At 31.6% G+C, this 19,510-nt stretch overlaps 1 protein-coding gene across 1 annotated transcript; it reads right to left on the bottom strand.

Annotated features, from left to right (window-relative positions):
• Positions 1-608: 608 nt before the first annotated feature.
• On the bottom strand, positions 609-18,003 carry LOC143227409 (isochorismatase domain-containing protein 1-like). The gene is made up of 6 exons (XM_076458862.1): positions 17,960-18,003; positions 15,836-15,899; positions 8,681-8,728; positions 6,945-7,109; positions 5,161-5,277; positions 609-3,283 (listed from the first exon to the last, which is right to left on the bottom strand). The coding sequence occupies exons 1-6, from the start codon at positions 18,001-18,003 to the stop codon at positions 3,137-3,139; spliced, it is 585 nt and encodes a 194-aa protein (XP_076314977.1). The 3' UTR covers positions 609-3,136.
• Between the last annotated feature and the right edge of the window lie 1,507 nt (positions 18,004-19,510).

Here is a 19,510-nt window from a genome sequence, read left to right as displayed (position 1 = left end):
TAAAGCAAATCCTTTTTAAATATCCCCTTGAAGTTATAAAGCCAGGATTAAATTCGTAAGCCGCGTTTTTACACGTTCTTAAATTAGCAGTGAGCCGCGATAATCCTCGCTCACAAGACTTGTTACAGCGGCTTAAGCGATTTCGCGGTTTACTGGTCCGCGGCTTAATGGCACTCCACTGTACCACCTCGTCCTGAAAAACTGGGCTGGTTACCACACTCTTCAATACAATTGGCACTAATAGACTTTCCTTTATCTATATGCATATGTCTAGACTGAACTGCCCAACAATAATTCTCTCACGTATTAAAAAAAGCATGCAAAAGTAATTGAAGTAATTTATATATACTTACATACATACATATATAAATAAGCTTGCATTTTTAATAGCTCTATTGGTCATATTTTGTTTTAAGGATGTGGGAAACAAGTCTTAGTAATTGTTGAAGAAATTTCAGCAACATTTGCTTGCACATTATCGTGTTTATCAAATAAATATTTTGTGGTATTTACTAGTAAAATTGATTTCCCAAAAATTGACTAGTAATTCTGAATCTTCTGAATGTGACAGAGTTTGTGAAAAACAGACTAGATACAGTGTAAAAATACAATGAAAAAAGTCATTTATTTACAACAGCGCATGTATATTGTCTTGCCTGAGCCAAAAAATTAAAAGCTATTAAGTTTGTTTTGAATTTCATGCAAAGAAACATGAGGGCTATCTGAGCTAGCCGTCCCTAATTTAGCAGTGTAACACTAGAGGGAAGGCAGCTAGTCATCACCACACACTGCCAACTCTTGGGCTACTCTTTCACCAACAAATAGTGGGATTGACCATCACATTATAACACTCCCACAGCTGAAAGGATGAGCATGTTTGGTGTGACGGGGATTCAAGCCCACGACCCTCAGATTTTGAGTTAAGTGAAGCTATTAAGTCTATTAGAGCTTATTCCAAACCAAGATAAAACAATGTTAAATACAAAATACTAGAACAAACTTCTTTCTCGGGCCAATCTGTGCCTTCCATGAGATTGTTGGTTATTCCCACTGATCATAAGGAAGGTTTAAACTTAATGAACATCATCCAACCTTCCAGTGAAAAAGTTCACTATATAATCTCATACATAATACACACACACACTTTCACAAAAACCTTTCCCATAGGAAAATAAAGGTGGGATCTTAGATGTGAATGACAGAAAAATAAGACAGTGAGAGCAAACATAAATTACTTTTCTTGACCAACTTATTTGAAAACTGTATAGTGTATGCACATCCAAAGAAATTAAAATTATTTAAAATTTCTATATTAAAACAACAAAATAAAAAACAGGTTGCACAACTGTATTCTATACTCTTTACATTTTATCCAATTCAATACAATTTTAAGTCTAAAATTCTTGAATATAAAATTATTTAAAACACATAACTTACATTCAAAACTTTAACTAAATTTTGTATGCTTGTAAAATATGATAAATATGAATTAGGGCTAAGTTTCAATCAGCACAAAAACATTATGATGATATTCAAATTTTATCATTAAACTTTCCCTTTAGCTCCTTATTGAGGATATATCACTTTTTTTTAGTTTTAATTTTATACATTTTTTATGTTTAAATGATGTTATTGAAAATTTTGTAATGTTTCACATCAAGTGTGTAATGACTAATTTTAAATTTCCCCTCTGATACGGTTAATGAAACACTTAATTATGTGTTTTCTAAGTTAGTGCAATTTGCTTTAACATGGATACATCATTTTATGAATGGAGATTTTTTATGAAGTGAATAAAGCCAGTAGAAATTTTTATTTTTTGCATGTATTATGTTCATAAAATTTGAGTTAGGAAAATAAAGCAGGTTTGATTGAGGAAAGTATAGTGATTGTATACAGTAAAGATACTAAATTTTTTATAGAATTCACAATTTAATTTATAATGTTGCTTTTTCAATACAAGTCATTTTAAAATCAACACTACATTTCTGAAGTGTTCATTGCAGTACCATTTGAAAGATCATATGTTTATTTTGATTATTTTTGTAATCTCTTTTATTTAACATTTGGATTAACTCATCTTATGGTTCTGTAAATTATTTAACCTTTTCCATGGTTATATTTTTGAGTACTGTTGTTATTTTTTAAGTCCTTATTTGTATTATTAATTAAACTCATTCTTTCAGCTCTTATTGACACTATATTTTTTAAGATTTATTTTTCAGTTGATTCATGTATTACTTCCATGAAACTAACCAGTAATATAACTGCTTGCAGCTGCATTATTTTATAATTAACTTGGCTAAAATTCAAGTAGTATTTGACATAGCAATGAGCTAAAATCAATGATTCAAATGGATACCCACCACACACGTAATTTCAACTCCAAGCAGCAAAGCCCCATTTTACAATTTCTAGCAAGTCCATCATAAACATATTAATTACTCTACAAAAACTTCATTCATAAATAGCTTATTTTTAAAAAAATAATTACGAAGGAAATTAACTTACTTTTGTTAATTCTATCTGCCAATTGAAGCTAAGATTTTTGCTATAGTATTTACAAGTTTAGGCAGTAAATTTAATTCTAATGAAATAAGTGTTAACACATACAAAAATTTACATTTTATTCAAGGATGAATGGAGAACAGATGCAAAATATATTTAACTTTTGAAAGCTGTGAAACTTTCTCAAAAAAATGACAAACCTTACTTTTTCAGTAAAACTTGCATATTTCTTCTATTAGCTTATCTGTACTTTAACTCTATTAGTTATTTCTGTGAAATTCATTGAGAATAATCTGCTATTTCAGATTTTCAGTACAAATATACAAACATGTTTTCTACTAATTACCTGTTACCAGGAACTTTACCACAGTTGAACAAAAATATTTTCTAACTAACAGATCTAACTTTGTTATAGATGTAAATAATAGATACTAATATTTGATCTATTAAACAATTACAAAATATTCACAGAATATGTAGTTTATTTTAATTTTATTTAATTAGAATTCAGTTAAAATGCTGAAAATTTTCATAAAGATCATGCAAATTCATCGAAACATTGAAAATCTTAGTCAAATTTACAATTAAAATCAATTTATGACATCATTTAAAAAACAAACAAAAATATTTATATTCTGCTGCTCAGCCCTGTTTGTGGAGATACGTTCTTGATAAGTGGCCTTATAACATTGAAATCTGGATGATTTTTATCCTTCAGGAGCTTGAAAATTACAGACTCGCTAGTGGAAACAAAGCATCCATACTGACGCAATCTCTGCGAGTTAGAAAAAAATAATTATTGAAACATATTTCTTTTAACTATGTAAATAACTGTACAAAATATAGCTCCTGAATTATAATAAAATATAATTATAATAACAATTTGGGTTTTAATACCAGTGGTGACCAGATGATAGATAGCCTATTGTACAGCTTTGCACTTAACAAACAAAACAGGATAGAAAGTTTTCCCTTGTGCTAAATATCTTAAAGATGCAAAACATTTAGTAACTGCTCTGAATATGGTTGAAAATTGTTCATTGTTTGATTACAAGAAAAAATAAAAACAGAGCATCCCTACCAATTTGATGTTATTTCAGAGCTGAGCATTAGATGCAGTTGTCTATTATTCCAACAACAGTTACCATTTGTTGAGTACTGTGTGATGAAACATTAACATAGTTAAATAGTAAAACCAAAGATGAAATTTCTGACTAGTATCACTTTTGTCTGGTTACAGAGTCAAGTTAATAAAGAAATATTTCACATTGAACATCTTACAGTTTTAAGATATGCCCAGTACTTTTTTTTTACTCATGGTTGATACTGGAAGTGTTTGAGGCAATCTTGCTTTAAAGTAAGGTCTTGAACAAATGTTCTATTCCTTTTCCATTTTTGTAAGCTAAAATTTAAGATTAAAAACCTAATTAAAATAAAATATTGCTTCACATATTTTCAATTTAGAATTGATCTGAAACCAGTTGAATATAAATGAACTAAAGTGACTCATACAATCAGATCACAGAATGTTTTGTTTACTTGAAAGTACCAAATTAGCCACAGCTGTGACTCATATAGGAGTGCCCTCAAAATATTTTGCTACATGAGAAGTGCTACATGCACCTTAGCAAGTTAAATATTCACTGAAGACATCAAATGAAATTTCTAATGAATACCATATGTACCACCAATACCATTAACAATTTAGTATGACTAGAAATCAACCAGTAAATACTGTATCAACCAGAAACAAGATGATAAAAATACTCCACGTTCAACTTGAATTTAAAACAATCAACAGAAGTATTTTCTAGTTGAAAGACAATCAGTCAACTAATAAGTAAACTATTCTTTCACCAATGAATAATGCAACTGACCATCACATTGTAATGCCCTCACAGCTGAAAGGGCAAGCATATTTGGGGGGAAAGGGATTTGAATCTGCCACACAAAGATTGTGAGCCAAGTACTCCAGCCACAATAAAGTGGTACTAGAAAGGTTAGGGACCAAGAATCAGTATCAGAATTACCATACCAGTAGTATCTCAAAGAACTGATAGAAAAAATTAATTTGTTTTCACATAAATTTCAGATGAAAAGGGTCAACATGAACAAAATGGTAAACATTAAAATTTTGCACATAATTTTTTTTCCAAATTGCTAAATCCATTGTTTTCAATGTTCAAAATTTATGTTAGGAAAATATCTTCCTACACACATTATGTGGATTTAATGCAAATAAAGATTTTGAACAGTACAGACTGAGGAGAGTTTAAAACATGGGGCTTACTAGAGTTTGTTTGTTTGTTTTTGAATTTCACACAAAGCTACTCGAGGGCTATCTGTGCTAGCCATTTCTAATTTAGTAGTGTAAGACTAGAGAGAAGGCAACTAGTCATCACTACCCACTGCCAACTCTTGGGCTGCTCTTTATCAATGAATAGTGGGATTGACTGTCACATTATAATGCCCCCACGCCAAGCATGTTTGGTGCAAAGGGGATGCAAACCCGCAACCCTCAGATTACAAGTTGCACGTCTTAACATGCTCTGTCATGCCGGGCCTCTTGCTAGAGAAATTTCTTATGAATCTTCCTACGAATTATTATGGCTTTACAGAACATTATTGTCAGAGAAGTTGCTATACATTTACCTCAAAGGCTAAAAGTCGGTCCTCTTGACTTCTAGATGAAGTGGCATCTGCAACAATGTGGACTTGTATATTCTTAGCTCTTAAATCTAATGCTGTTTGTTCTATACAGACATGTGCCTATAGAAAATATCAATGTTTTAATTTTTAGAATTTAAAAATAAAAACTATGAAATCAGATTAAGAAACTTGTTATATGATCCTATAGTAATTAATAATAAATATATAATTTGTTTTTTGGCACAAAAACGTAAAACTATTTCGTGACGGATAGAAAATAAACTTGTTAAACCTGGTACCTAAGCCTGAAGGAACATAATTTAGGAATTATTTTCAAGTCACCAATTTTTGTTTATAAAAATTAGAAAAAATTATCTATTCAATATCAGTAATTCTATCTTTTTATTAAAACAGGGAGTGGGGAGTTCTTATAAGAAGTTAACAGAAAAATATATGACAAAATCTGTTTGAAGAGAAAACATTCAAATCTAATTTATAAATGTTAATATATTTTGTTACAAGACATGTGATTATATCCATATAACAAGAACTTTGAAACTGTTAAGACTACAAAACTTTAGTAAGAACAAAATAACATATTCACCAATTGAAACTGGTGTTTATTAGACAACACCATAATAGATAATTTCACCTTTTGTTTCACAAGTCTTCTCCATTCAAATTTAAACATTAGTATGAACAGAGGATTATTGGTCACTGAAGTTTTATATTTATAACAATTTGATGTTTGTGCCCTCTGTGTGTATTTCTTGAGCAGGTCAACCGATTTTACTTATCAGCTCAAGTAATATTCACATATTTTCTTTTATTCATCTATTTTTATAATAATATTTATTAATTTTCTTCAACTCTATTTATTAATACTAAACTTCACATTTTATCATTATTTATTTAAAAGTTCATTTGATAATTTTGGCAAGTGGCTAGCTTACATCAAAATATATCATTGGTTAGTCAACTATACTTTTTGGAATACAGTATTTACCCAGATTTAAAGATCATTCTTTCTTACTTAAAATACAAGTTAATAGCTGGATGTAATTCACATTACGTATTTATGCGATTAAATAAGGTTCAGTTTCGGAGCCTCAACAAGTCATTATAGTCTCTATCACCATATTTGGTCATGTTGTACAATAATCCTGTAGTGTAGTTTCTATTGGAAAAGGCTCTGTCATAAAGTGTCAGATATATAACTGTTTAGTGTAAGTATTATTATCACTTAATTAATTTTGTAACTCACCAATATCAAGGCTATTGCATGTGACAGACTTTTGCTTTTGGTTTTTGTATTTGTAAATTCTCACCTGTTACAAAATGTTGCACCTTGATTACTATGACTAGGGCACAGTTGTTGAAGGTCTCTTTTTGGATTCTCCTGATACCCCAAGTTAATTCTTATACTTTTGTTTTTCAATTTAATTAGAATATCCATCTAGGAAATTCTAAATCTTCAGTCTGAACACATTTTTATGATTTGAGTATATGAATATTTTGATTAGAAACTGATGAATACCCTTTCTACAAGTGAAAATTTCATGGCAAGTGTCAAAACAGTATTTCTGATACATGCCATTCCACTGCAACTGTGGTTGTCAAATGATTAGATTTGCATAAAATAAATAATTTATAAAGTATTACATCCTATGTATGCTTACTGGCAAGTTCTTGTTTTTTTAAATATTGATGTTGATATGAATATTTCTTAAGTGTAATAGTACACTTCAGACAATTCTCAGTGTTTAAAAAATTTAACTTTTATTTACCTCTATCCCAAATAAAATTACAGCTTCTACTCCTTCTGAGCAACATTTGTTGGCTAAAGCATTTTCTACTTCTGGAATAAGCATACTAAATTTAGTTTTGGGAAAAATACCAACAGCATGAGCAACATCCAATTCTGGAATAGTTGATCCTAAGCCTTCTGGATACTGGGAATAATAACAGAAGTTTGAATCAGTAAGAAAAAAAAACACACAAAAAAACTGGCTTCTGAAATGCAAAGAAATAGACAAAATTGAAATTGTTAAAACTAAAAGTTTTGATCACTTTTCTTAAACATTAACCAAAAGAATACAAACTTCAACTCTTTCACCACCATGGGTATATGTCTCCTTCCCTTTAGAGCACTGTAAGGTGAGTTTGGAATTTCACACTATAAAGCAAAAGTATTATTTCCAAATTTCCTATTGTTTGGCAGTTTTGAGTTGTTATTTTGAAAGCTACACAATGGGCTATCTGAGTTCTGCCAACCACAGGTATCAAAATCTGGTTTTTAAGAGTTGTAAGTCTGTAGACACACCACTAGGTGGCCCACATTGGAGTTTCAAATAAATAATGAAATATTAAAACGTCTTTCTGTTTTCATTATACATCTAAATATAAACCTGGTACTAGGAAAGGTTTTGTTCATGATTGTATCAGTAAGAAAGAGAGAATATACACATTATATTAACAAGATTTTAAAATGTCATTGGTTTGTTACATTACTAGACAATACACTACAAAAAGATCAAGGGTTCTATACTTGAAGGAAGAAAATAACTTATAAAAGTGTAATAAAATGCAACTTAACAGACACCAAGGATAACACCTTATGACCTGACCTCAGGAAGGGTCAAGTTTTTGTACAAAACTAATATTTCTTCAGTCAATATAATCATAAAACGTCCATCAAGTACTACTTATATTTTTTACAATTAAAACTGATGTTTTTCTTTCTTTTTACCTAAACAATAAATTCTTATTTAATTCTTTTGAATTTTTAATTTCTTATGGTAATTACAAGAACATTACAACTTTTCACAGTAGTTTGACATTTGTAAATCTTAAATTTACAACAACTTATTCAGTGCCCTTAGAATTGCAAACAAATATTTAAATGTATATCAATTCCCTTAATAAGCACAATAAGAGGTATGCATTTTCAATCCATACATTTATCACACATTATAAGTTTTCGAAATGTTATTACTGTACATCTTTTATCACTAGCACTTAACATTTCTACTAAGTTGTTTTTGTCATTTCTTTGTTACACGAATACTGAACATTTTGTAACTCTAGCTTACAACTACTTTCCAAAATTAATAGCCTGATTAAAATGTTGAATTGGAAAATATTTTGTTTATAATACCTTCTTACGGAAATTTCAAAACACCAAATATGAAAATCTCTAGAAGAGTGAATTACTAAATTCAACTTTGGAAAACTGTCAAATTGCAATACAATGTACAATTATATATACATTTCATGCATAAGAACTAAACTTTCAGTATAAAATAAGAGTAACACACTTCTTAAAGATTAAACAGAATTTTGTATTAGAATGCTTTTGGACTAATGTTTTACATAACACATAGATCATACATTGTACTTCTTCATAAATGTATTAGCTTCACTGAAGACAAGTATCACTTTAATTTTGTAGAAAAAAATTTAAATGTATTATAAGAGCTTCATTATCACTAGCATAACGTTTAGAAAGATGTAAATCACTTACCTGTTCAGTAACAATAAGTGGAATGTTTAAAATCTTTGATGTCTCCACCTGTGAAAATGTTATATAACTATCATTTCTGGTTAATATTGGATTTCTGAATGATAAATAAAATGATGACTGTATTTTTTTCTTTAAAAATAAAAAGTGCTTTAACACTTCTTTAGCATATTAAGGTCAGTGACAAACCACTAAGATTTTAATAGCTTATCTTTTGTGAATCAAATATTTCAATAATATTGTTAGAATATTGAGTAATATCTTCAACATCAACAATTCAACTTTCAGGAATCATCGTATATGAAGGGGTAAAAAGCAGTTAGGCTACAGACTGCACAATATTAAACTAAAACATGATATGCTATATAGCACCAAAGATTTTACACGAACAACGTAAATAAGTGTAAGCAGTAAATGATGAATGCTTCAGTACTTAAAGCCATGCCATTAATAAAGAAAAAAACATGAAATATTTAAACTTGACTCTACAATACACATCTTTTATAATTGCGGTACCATCCTGTAAGTAATATAGCAGCTTGCTAGAGAAACATAAGAATATGAAAAATGTTGGGGTGACAGAAGGTCAAGTCCAGCAAGGTAAGGGCATACCTCTGCTCATAAAATTTGCCAACTAAATCATCAAAATCAAAACAAAATGTAGCTATTTTTCTACTCAACAAATATTTAAAATAATTCAAGTAGCACAAATCATAATCAAAGAAACAATTCCACAAGCTTATAACTTCATCTGGGAAACAATTTTGTCAAAAAAAAACAACAACCTGGATTTAAGCTTCCAAAACTTATTGCTTTTATTATTATTTTCCATTTCCATTGCATCTCCATTGTAAAAATGTATGAAATTTCCATATCTCAAACTTACAACAATTTTCCTTAATGCCCTCAGATTTCAAAAACAAAACAAAAAATATACTTCAATCCTATCAATGCTCTTAATAGCCTTGAATACTTCATTTCAATCATCCCTGACCTCTCCATTCCAAGAAAGAACAAGACATCCACATATGAAGACTCATTCATGTGAGGAAACTTCTTGTTGAATGTTTTCTAAACTCTATCCATGAATTCATAATCTTTTCTAATACTTCAAATGAGGTGTAACTAGAAAGTTACAGTGAGTCTATGGCCTCTTTAGACTTGTAGATAATTCTTCTATATAAAATTTAGGGTATCCTTATTTTTGAAGGTTTGATTTACAACTCTTACCCTTTTCATTTTGTTCCAATATATGATTAAGCAATTAACACCAAACTTTATCCATATTAAATAACATTTAGGGGTTGTTGCCTCAAATGTTCTAAAATGTCATAGGCTGTGAGGAAAAAGAAAAGACTGACAACTGCACTTTGGTTGCTTAAATCTAACTTAGGACAGAGTTCACTGGTCCTGATGTTAATTTTGCTCCTCACAATTGTTGCTCCTTCCAACAATACCTTGTTAAGTATAAAAAGATGAATTCTGCTCTTCCCAAATTTGCTTCTGAAATTTTCTGGGCAACCATGGTATATCAATAAGGAACTCTTTAGTTTTACATTCTTTGCTACAGTTGTATTCATGGAGACAAATAAGCAATAGTAAAGGCATTAATTGGACTGAAGGCATGGATGAACATCCAAAATACATTCAGCAGAATATTATGCAGTTTGAGAACGTGCCAACTGAAGATTTATCAAAAAGAACACAAAAAAAAGACTTCATCAGGTGCTTGAAATTCTATCTAGATTTCTGAATTATGACTGAGTCATGAGAGCTCAAAGAGAACTATGGGGAGGTACTGCAAACAATTAGACATTTGAATATGCAATTATAACAACTGGTAGAAATGCTACCCTATAGGTGGCTCTTTGTGTTAGTAATTACTAAACATATTATTCATACCTTATGGAAAAATTTTTGAGAAAATACTACATGTAATAAATGGTTGGATTATGCCTTAGAGTCATATGCAACTCATTGCATTAAAATGATTCAATGTATAGAGCTCACAATTTTCATAAATTTTACTTATATAAACTATAATTTTTATATATTAAAAAGTGATACTGTTTATTTAAAAAAACAATACATATATTTTTTAAAAAATCCAGTTTCTAAGTAATACATTTAAAACTTACATAAATAAAGTTATAATTAAACCCTCACACATAGTCCTAGTGAAAGTCATGTTCTTGTTGTGTTCTATAATAAAAAAATTACTGTTGAACATCTTAAATACTCAAAAAGCAAAATTATGTTTTTTTATGCTGTGATTCAATAGATGGCAGAGAAGTTTTGGTTATATACATAGATACTTATATACTCTCTATGTCCTTTACAGTAAGAACAGAAATAATTCCCCCTTCAAGTTGTGGAGGATAAGATAAAAGTTTCTTAACAGCAAAAAGGGAAAATAACATTTTAAAAGTGATTAACCACACAAAAAAACACATAATTATGTAATTACACTATTGTATGTGCAAAAAATATGATAATATACTTTAAATAAATCATTTATAATACATAATAAATATGTTTTATACTACACATGAGACCAGGCCATTACAGACTAGAGCTTCTGATTCATTGAGCAACTTTAAAATATGGTCCAAAATGATAGAAGTTTAACATTTTTTGTACATTGGAACATCATTATGGTGTGAGAGCTTTAAAATTTTTAACCTAAATTTTCACTTGTAAAATTTGTAAAAAACAAAACAAAACCACTTGTAAATGTGTCAGTTGCTAGTTTGTCATCTAGGGAGACCAGACCCTGTTGGCCTGGAACATTGTTACTTTGCCTTAAAAAAAAAGAAAAAAAGAGGAGTACCTTTTCTATAATTTTTATGTGCTTCAGTCCAGCAACAAGTAAATGTGTGTTGAACTTGTGAAGGCTAAACTGAGCATTAATAATAATAAAAGTGATTTAAGTGATGTAGCCTACACAACCCATGATTTAAATGATGCAGCCTAAACATTCCATGATGTAAGTAATGCAGCCTACACAACCCATGATTTAGGTGATGCAGCCTAAACATTCCATGATGTAAGTGATGCAGCCTACACAACCCATGATTTAAGTGATGTAGCCTACACAGCCCATGATTTAAGTGATGCAGCCTACACATTCCATGATTATCCTCCTCTTAATTCCTCAATAACATGAATATCTGGATCTAGAATATTGAAACAGTTTCTCAGTAAAGTTTTGAAAACCCTAAACCTAATTTACTGTTTGTATTCTCTCAAACTTTCTTTACTGCAATAAACCCAAGAAATACTACCTACATTTTTAGGAATCCTCAGCTCATAGTCCCTCAAACTCTAAGAAACAAACAATTTCAACATCAAGAGCCATAAATTAACTTAAAAAACCTTTATTTCTGTTCTCAGTTTCTTAACCTTTTCACATAAACTTTTTTTTTCCATTTTTAACTGTCTTTAAAGACAGACTCCCATTTACCCCTCAGAAAACAAACTTAAATATTAACTCCTTCTCTGATCTTCCTAAGCTTATTAATTATTTTATTAAAAGTCCTACTTTTTTGGATAGTGACACATAATGACCTTTCATATTATATTGCTTAAAACATTAAACTTAGGTATTTTATTAGGGAACTGATGGTTAAATTGGAATTGTTTAATCGATAAAATGCGACGACTGGGATTTTGATCTGGGTCCTTCTTGTTTATAATTTGTTAATGATTTGGATTACTACACCAAACATTAATATTCCTCATATGATAAAATAAAAATAAAAATATTAAAAGCTGATCCTGTGAAGATTTTTTTTATTTCAGTGGGGAATTTGAAGGACTTCAAGATTCGGCTAAAATGTTGAAAATAAATTTCATAATGAAAAAGTGATAACTAATGTTACAAAAATGTACAGGACTTTCATGTGGTAAGCATGTGCAAAATGGTGTTGTGGGAAAAATGTTTAGATATTATAACAACTAAATCTCGAATAAAGTGTTTAATTGTAGTGAAAAAGAACCATCAGTTCTTCATGTATGTAATATCAATTTAAAGAAAACCTGAATTTAAAAGCAATTGTTACTTTTTATGCATGTATTCTCATAAAGCCTTACTTACACGATTTTGTGTTGTGCAACTTAGCATTTTCTCCAGTGTTTTGGTATCCACTCTATTAAAACTACACTACTAAAATTATACTTACTATGAGAATATTTGTGGTGAACCAACATAAACTGAAATGACTTTCAATGGAACAGGGAAATACAAGTTAAGGTTTTTTATATCTGCTAGGAACAATTGCTTAGATAAACTGATTATGAGATGTCTATTTATCTGGTGAAATGAGAAGGATGGAAATAGTATTGAATGTTAGGAAAGAATAATAAGTCATGAATGCCTGGATCTAGATTAAACATTTTTTCTCTGTTCCAGCCAAAATCTGTGAACTTATTTGTATCTGATGTGGTAGGTTAAATTTGTTTAAAGGTTGAAGGATAGATACACTATTATAAAGCTGTGTTTAAGTGTTTGCTTTTGTACATAGAAGTTGTCCTTGATTGGTGAAATGTTTAGAATGTTGCACACAGCTACAGGACTTATATCTGTGCTAGCCATCCCTAATTTGTGTGTTTTTCTAATAGCAAAGCCACATCAGGCTATCTGCTGAGCCCACTGAGGGGAATGAAACCCCTGATTTTAGTGTTGTAAATCTGTAGACTTACCGCTGTACAAACAGGGGACAATCCCTAATTTAATAGTGAAAGATGAGAGAGAATACATCTAGCTGTCACCACACATCACCAACTCTTGGGCTACTCTTTTACCAAATACATTGAGATTGATCATCACTTTACAATTCCCTCACAGCAGAAAATAACAAGAATGTTTGGTGGGATTAAATTACTTCCTGTCATCTCGCTCATACCTAAGTTATTAGGTTGCTGTAATGGTAAAATGCCTGCTATTTATTAGTTAATATGTATTTATTAATCATAGATGAATATAAGTTAATGATAGCCTTCAATTCTTATGTAGGTCACAATATCAATACTCAAAGTGCAAAAGGTAGGCAAAAATATTTTTTACACAAGATTACCATTAAACAGCATGGAAATTGAAAATTTTGCTAGATAATTTGGTGTCAATTACAAAACTCTACCTTAGTTTGGATTCAATGAGGAACTGCCAACTTTGATGGAAAATTAAGAAAATTGTAATTATTGAAAAATATAGCAGTTACCAAGATATCATTCTTTAATTAAATAATTCTTAATTAGGAGCTACTCAATCAAACAACACAAATCACTTACATGAGTTTTCTTCCAATCAGAAATGATGGGTTAAATGTGACCCAGTAATACTTAACCCTACTCTAAACCACTTATACATGAATCCATCTGTCCAATTACATCATCAAATTGGAAACATACAATATATCAGATTTCAGGTATCAACAAAAACCACTATCCCAATTTTTATTATGCATTCTGCTTACGACTAAACTGAATGCTAATATACTAGATTATAAAATCAAAAACCCTAACCCAAACTTTTTTTTATAAATATACAGTTTGGGCACAAAATGGATTGGTATTTTTTTAAACTCTCCATATCTTAATTACTTTAGCAGTATTATGGAAGTGTGAATATAAAAATGTTTACAAATCTGCTTTAACTATACATGGATGGGTGGGGGTTAAAGTATGTCATTCGGCACAACATTATGTATCTAAAGTCAGAATTAAAGGATGTACTTTAAACTACACTGCTGATTTAAAGACAATTCATGGTAGATACCAGATACAATATACAGGGAAATTTAAAAAACTGTTAGATATGTATTTCTGTGGTTATAATGATTATGCAAAATACACAACCTGTATGATGGGCAAGCATATTTTTATTCAGCACACAAACATCACCTCACACTACAGTTTGTCAGAGTGTGGGTCTGAGGGTCATTGTCAATTGACAGACATACCTAGTGTGCAAGTAGTTTCTGTAACATATATGGATTTTTTTTTGGTCAACATACTTTTACATTTTACTAAAAACTCACTACTTTGCACATAGATATACACAGTAAATTCATAATTATACTAACTTTCATTCTTCAATTAGTTCGACACACTGAGTCTGGGCATAATTGGTTAATTCACCTAAAACTAAAGACCCTTGGCTCTCAGTAATACACCAAAGTCAATGCTTTACTGACTGATGTTATTGATGTTTGTATTACTAATCCTAAGTGCACCTGAATAAATACGTTGCCATAATCCACAAAGCACTAAAAATAAGATCTTAAAATAGTTTTTTTCTCATGTAAGTTATCTGATATTGGATAGCATCAATTTATTTTCGAAAACACAGGTTAAATGGTTTAAACAAACATTACATATACAAAGGGTAAAATCTCTGCTACCTATTTAATAATTCTGAATTTAACACAAGATATAGAAAATAAGTCACAAACAGCGTCGGTGCCACAAAAATATATAAAAGTCAAAACAATGAGCCAGCCTACAATGTTTTAATTTTATATTTTTAACATTAACTGAGTTCATGGACTTAGGATTTTATGAAAATGTTATAACTCATAACGTATGTATGAAAAATTAAAGCATAATCGAAATTTATGATGTTTTTTACGATGACAAGTCAAAAACACTTTTGTATTATGGAATAACTCAGTCATCTGCTTCCCATTCATCTTCTTATTCAAACTGATCATTGATATTGGTCAGCTAAATCCAGGATGACGTGAAACCTATCTGAAATAAAAATGTATTCTGAAGACGATGGTATGGGTATTAGAACTTTAAAGTACAGAACAACGTTTCGACCTCCTTAGGTTATCTTCAGGTTAACAAAGAGTTTGCAAGTGTTACAAACTCTCTTTGTTAACCTGAAGATGATATAAGAAGGTCGAAACGTTGCTCTGTATTTTAATTGAAGTGTAAACACCCACACCAGCCGTCTTGAGAATACATGATCAGTTACGTGGTTTTAAACTTGTAATAGTCTACAGTACTGTGCGAGCAGAACTCGTAAACATTTTTGTTACAGTTTGAATGGCAATTGTACTAAATAAAAAGTTAGGGTTCAGCGCGACTTGCATTAAAACAAAAAAGCTATTCATATAACATAAATAAAAGTTAAACTATATCATCGAAAGTTACATCACAACTGCAAGTTCTGCTAACCGTAATACTACAAGTAGCACAATACCAATTTTTTGAGACACTTCAGTTATTTCCTGAAAATACTTTATAGCAGGTCGAAATTTCACTTGCATATCACACAATAGAAATGCTACTCGTTCGGCTGAAATCATATTTTTTATAATAATATTCTTTAACGACAAATACTCTAAATTACATATAGGAACTCAATTACGTAAAAAAATTTTTAATAACTAGCAGTGTATCACGTGTATGATTTAAGAACATTGCGTCATCTATCGCTACATAAATTTACCTCTTGTGTGCTTACCTATCAGGATTAGAAAGCACATTTTCAACCCTTAAGCATCCTCACTATTGGTGATTAGTGAAGTTTTTGGCCATAAACTCAATTTTGTCTTGCAAGATCTATGAACCTTGAAAGGATAAAGGAAAGAAATGTAAAACAAAAACTATGCCTTTCAAACTGTGTGATTTGTCGTCAAAAACCTTATAAAGTTCGTCCAGCTCAGACTAATCAGGAACGTAGATTTTTTACATCCGATGGGGGGATGATTTTTGCAACCACGTATGTGGACTGTACAATTTGCAAATTGGTAATCTCTGATTACGTGAACCTGAAAGCTGTAAACATGTAATCACACATTAATCTTGTTGCCATGATACTTCAAGGTTTCCATGTAGGTTCGTATAAGTGAGGTGTTGTGAACAGTTTTCAAAATGTTAATAAAATAAAGACAAATGTGTCACAGATTAACTGCCACATGAATTTATTCCTGCACACTGCACAGTATAAAAGATGGCCATTATACTTGACAAGGTTACTAATAACTTTCATTGCATGAATTACGTTTTCAAATATGAATAAAATTAGTAATTACTCTTGATAAGTTTATATCTACTGAAAAACTGTTCATGTTGTTTGATAAAAATAATTAAAATGTATTTGCGAACTCTTGAAAATTACACATCAATACAATGTAGCACATAAGTATTCATACTTTTCATTGAAGCAAGATTCATTTAGTCCTTTAGTCTACATGTTCCCAAACGTAGACCTCCTTTGTGATGATCTGTTTATGAATTCTTTCATAAGCTCTTCTATATTTATCTTGTCGACCTCATCTTTGTGAGTGTGACAAACTGCCACATGGTTGGGGCGGCACTGAAACATAGTTGACCTTAACCACGTCTTCAACCGTCTTAATGCAGAAAAGCTGCGTTCACATTCGCAGCTGGATACTGGACATACAAGCACAATTTTCATGAGAAGAAACACTTCACTAAACATCTGCTGGCTTGTTTCATGCATTTTACAGTAAGCATCCTTCGCACCATTCAGAGATACTGCTTTTGTTGTTCCTTTGAACATGGGCATCTGAAACTCGAGCCGTTGTGCAGAGATTTCTGGATAGAAGTTTATAACCGAGTTGTTAATCTTGCCAGATGTGATCATGTTCTCAAGTGCCAGATATTGCCTCAAGTCATTGTTGTCTGCATTGAATCTAGTGGTCAGATGTTCTATGACTGTGTCCACAAATTCAAAATATTGGCTTCTGTAGTAATCTCTAGTTGTTGCAAAATGGTGTGCTGAGCCACCACCTGTGATCCTTCTGGGAGGTTTGCGAATGCGTGTGGTAGTTCAATAGACACCAGATCTAGGGAAGTTACCTTTTTCTCAGCTTCATCAAACATCATGTTGTAATTTTCCTCTGTTTGCAATACCCGCAATTGCTCAACTGTTATTGCAGATGCTTCAATCATGCCAGATACTGTCGCTGATTTTGCTTGGAATGCACGGTTTAGTTCCTCTAATGCAGCTAATGGATGCTGAGCCATCAACAATCCCAAAACTGTCTTTCCTTTGTCAAATCTGTCCAGTAGACCTCGTTCTTTCACTGCTACATCTGATTTTTCATTTGCTAATTCAGACAAAGAATCAACAATATCACTGTAGTGATCATTGGCACATATAATTGCAGATAGGCGGCACAATCAGCGTGTTGGACACAGTGGGCGGATGTATTTAACTGTACCATTGTGGCTGCCTGACGACACAATATTTTCAAATATTTCCTTGTATTTGCCTGACCTCTGAAGCAAGACATCAAGTTCATGTACCCACTGGATAGAATCTGTAACACGTTCACAAGCTTCAACTGCATGTTACATTATTAAATTAGCCTTGTGTGCTCCGCAGTAAAAAAACAAAGCTGACTGTTAGTTTTCTTTTATTTTCGCCTAACATCCACTGTACGCACAACTCATGTTAGCGGCTCCATCATAAGTTTGTGCTCTTAATCCTGACAGTGGTAAATTGAGTCTAGTCAGTACATCAAGTATAGTCGAGGATATTGTTTCACCTGTTGTATTGGTAGCACTGTACGAACCAAGAAATGTCTCATGGACGTCAAGATTCTCATCTACGTATCGTACATTATATTGGTTCCTGTTCGGCACCTGTAACATCTTAAGAGCCATCAACCATTAATGCAAAGATTTTACTTTGCTGCATTTCGTGTGCTATATTCTTCAGTACTTGATGGCTGAACATCTCCATTATTTCATTCTGAGCCTGGGATGATGTGACTGTGGTTTTCTTTGACAAGTAGGCCGTCAACTCAGGATCTTCCTCTTCCAGGAGCTTCATTAACTACAGGAAGTTCCCCTCTGTATCAGTATGTCCACGTAATGCTAAACCTTGACATAGTAAGAAACGTAAACTTCTGAATATTTTTGCTAGACTTCTTTTGTATTCTTCCTGCTGCTTCTTTTTTCCATCATGTAGCTGGACAGTCACTGGAGTTACATCAAGTGAACCTTCTGGAGATATAGCGAATCTGTGCTGAAAGGAGGATTGGTGTTCGTTGAATTTCTGTTTGCAAGAACCGGTGGATATGAAGGTATACTCCACTGGCCTCTCAATTTCCTGTAAAAGACCTCTATTTTCCGCCTTGGCACATTGAAAGCATATGACTTTTTGAGTCTGATTGTTAAAGTGCAGACATGGGAACTCATGAAACCACTTGCCCTGGTAGTTTATGTTTTGCTTTCTGTTGTGGTATTAGTTGTGGGTCTGGATGATATGGCTTTCCACACTGTATCTGTGGAATGTCAGATTTTTCATTACTGCACAAACTTGTTTCACAACTATCTGGTGGTTCATAATATACAATAGTTGCACAAGCATTTTGAAACTTGTCCTCTGATGAACATGGTATTTCCTCTGTATGGCAAGTTTCTATTCCTTTGCTTGAGGTTATTGGATTATCTGCATATGCATTGTCACTTGTAGTACTAGTAATTGGCTTGTAGAACTGTCTAATATCGGAAAGTTTCAGACGCTTGCTTGTCATAATTGGAATCTGTTTCCTAGATGACTCAACAGGCTAAAATACAGTCTTTATTGAAAAGCTCTAACGTACAACGAACGAAGATAGAACAGAATGGAAGTAAGACTGAACTGTACAATGTATTTAAGTCGAACGCGCGAACCTGACAGTGACAACCAGCCGACTGACCGCCTGGGCATCACTGGAACAATAATGTGTGCTAGTTACAACACAAGTAATTGCAAGTTTCTTAAAAATACTTAATCACAAATATATTATATTCCTGTTAAAGCTCATCAAACGGCAAACACGTTGTGATATAATGTCTATAAGAACGTCT

Source organism: Tachypleus tridentatus, chromosome 9 (genome assembly GCF_004210375.1).
Source record: "Tachypleus tridentatus isolate NWPU-2018 chromosome 9, ASM421037v1, whole genome shotgun sequence".
Classification (NCBI taxonomy): Eukaryota; Metazoa; Arthropoda; class Merostomata; order Xiphosura; family Limulidae; genus Tachypleus; species Tachypleus tridentatus.
The sequence above is the reverse complement of the archived record's forward strand: the minus strand, read 5'-3'. Positions and strand labels throughout refer to the sequence as shown.

What these genes read in the sequence shown, in the direction of transcription:
- LOC143227409 (XM_076458862.1), bottom strand. Translation starts at nt 18,003, where the DNA reads ATGCAGTTGAAGCTTGTGAACGTGTTACAGATTCTATCCAGTGG. An exon ending in TTACAGATTCTATCCAGTGG is followed by an intron (nt 15,900 to 17,959) that starts GTACATGAACTT and finishes AAATAACTGAAG; the next exon opens with TGTCTCAAAAAATTGGTATT. An exon ending in CACTTATTGTTACTGAACAG is followed by an intron (nt 7,110 to 8,680) that starts GTAAGTGATTTA and finishes TATTATTCCCAG; the next exon opens with TATCCAGAAGGCTTAGGATC.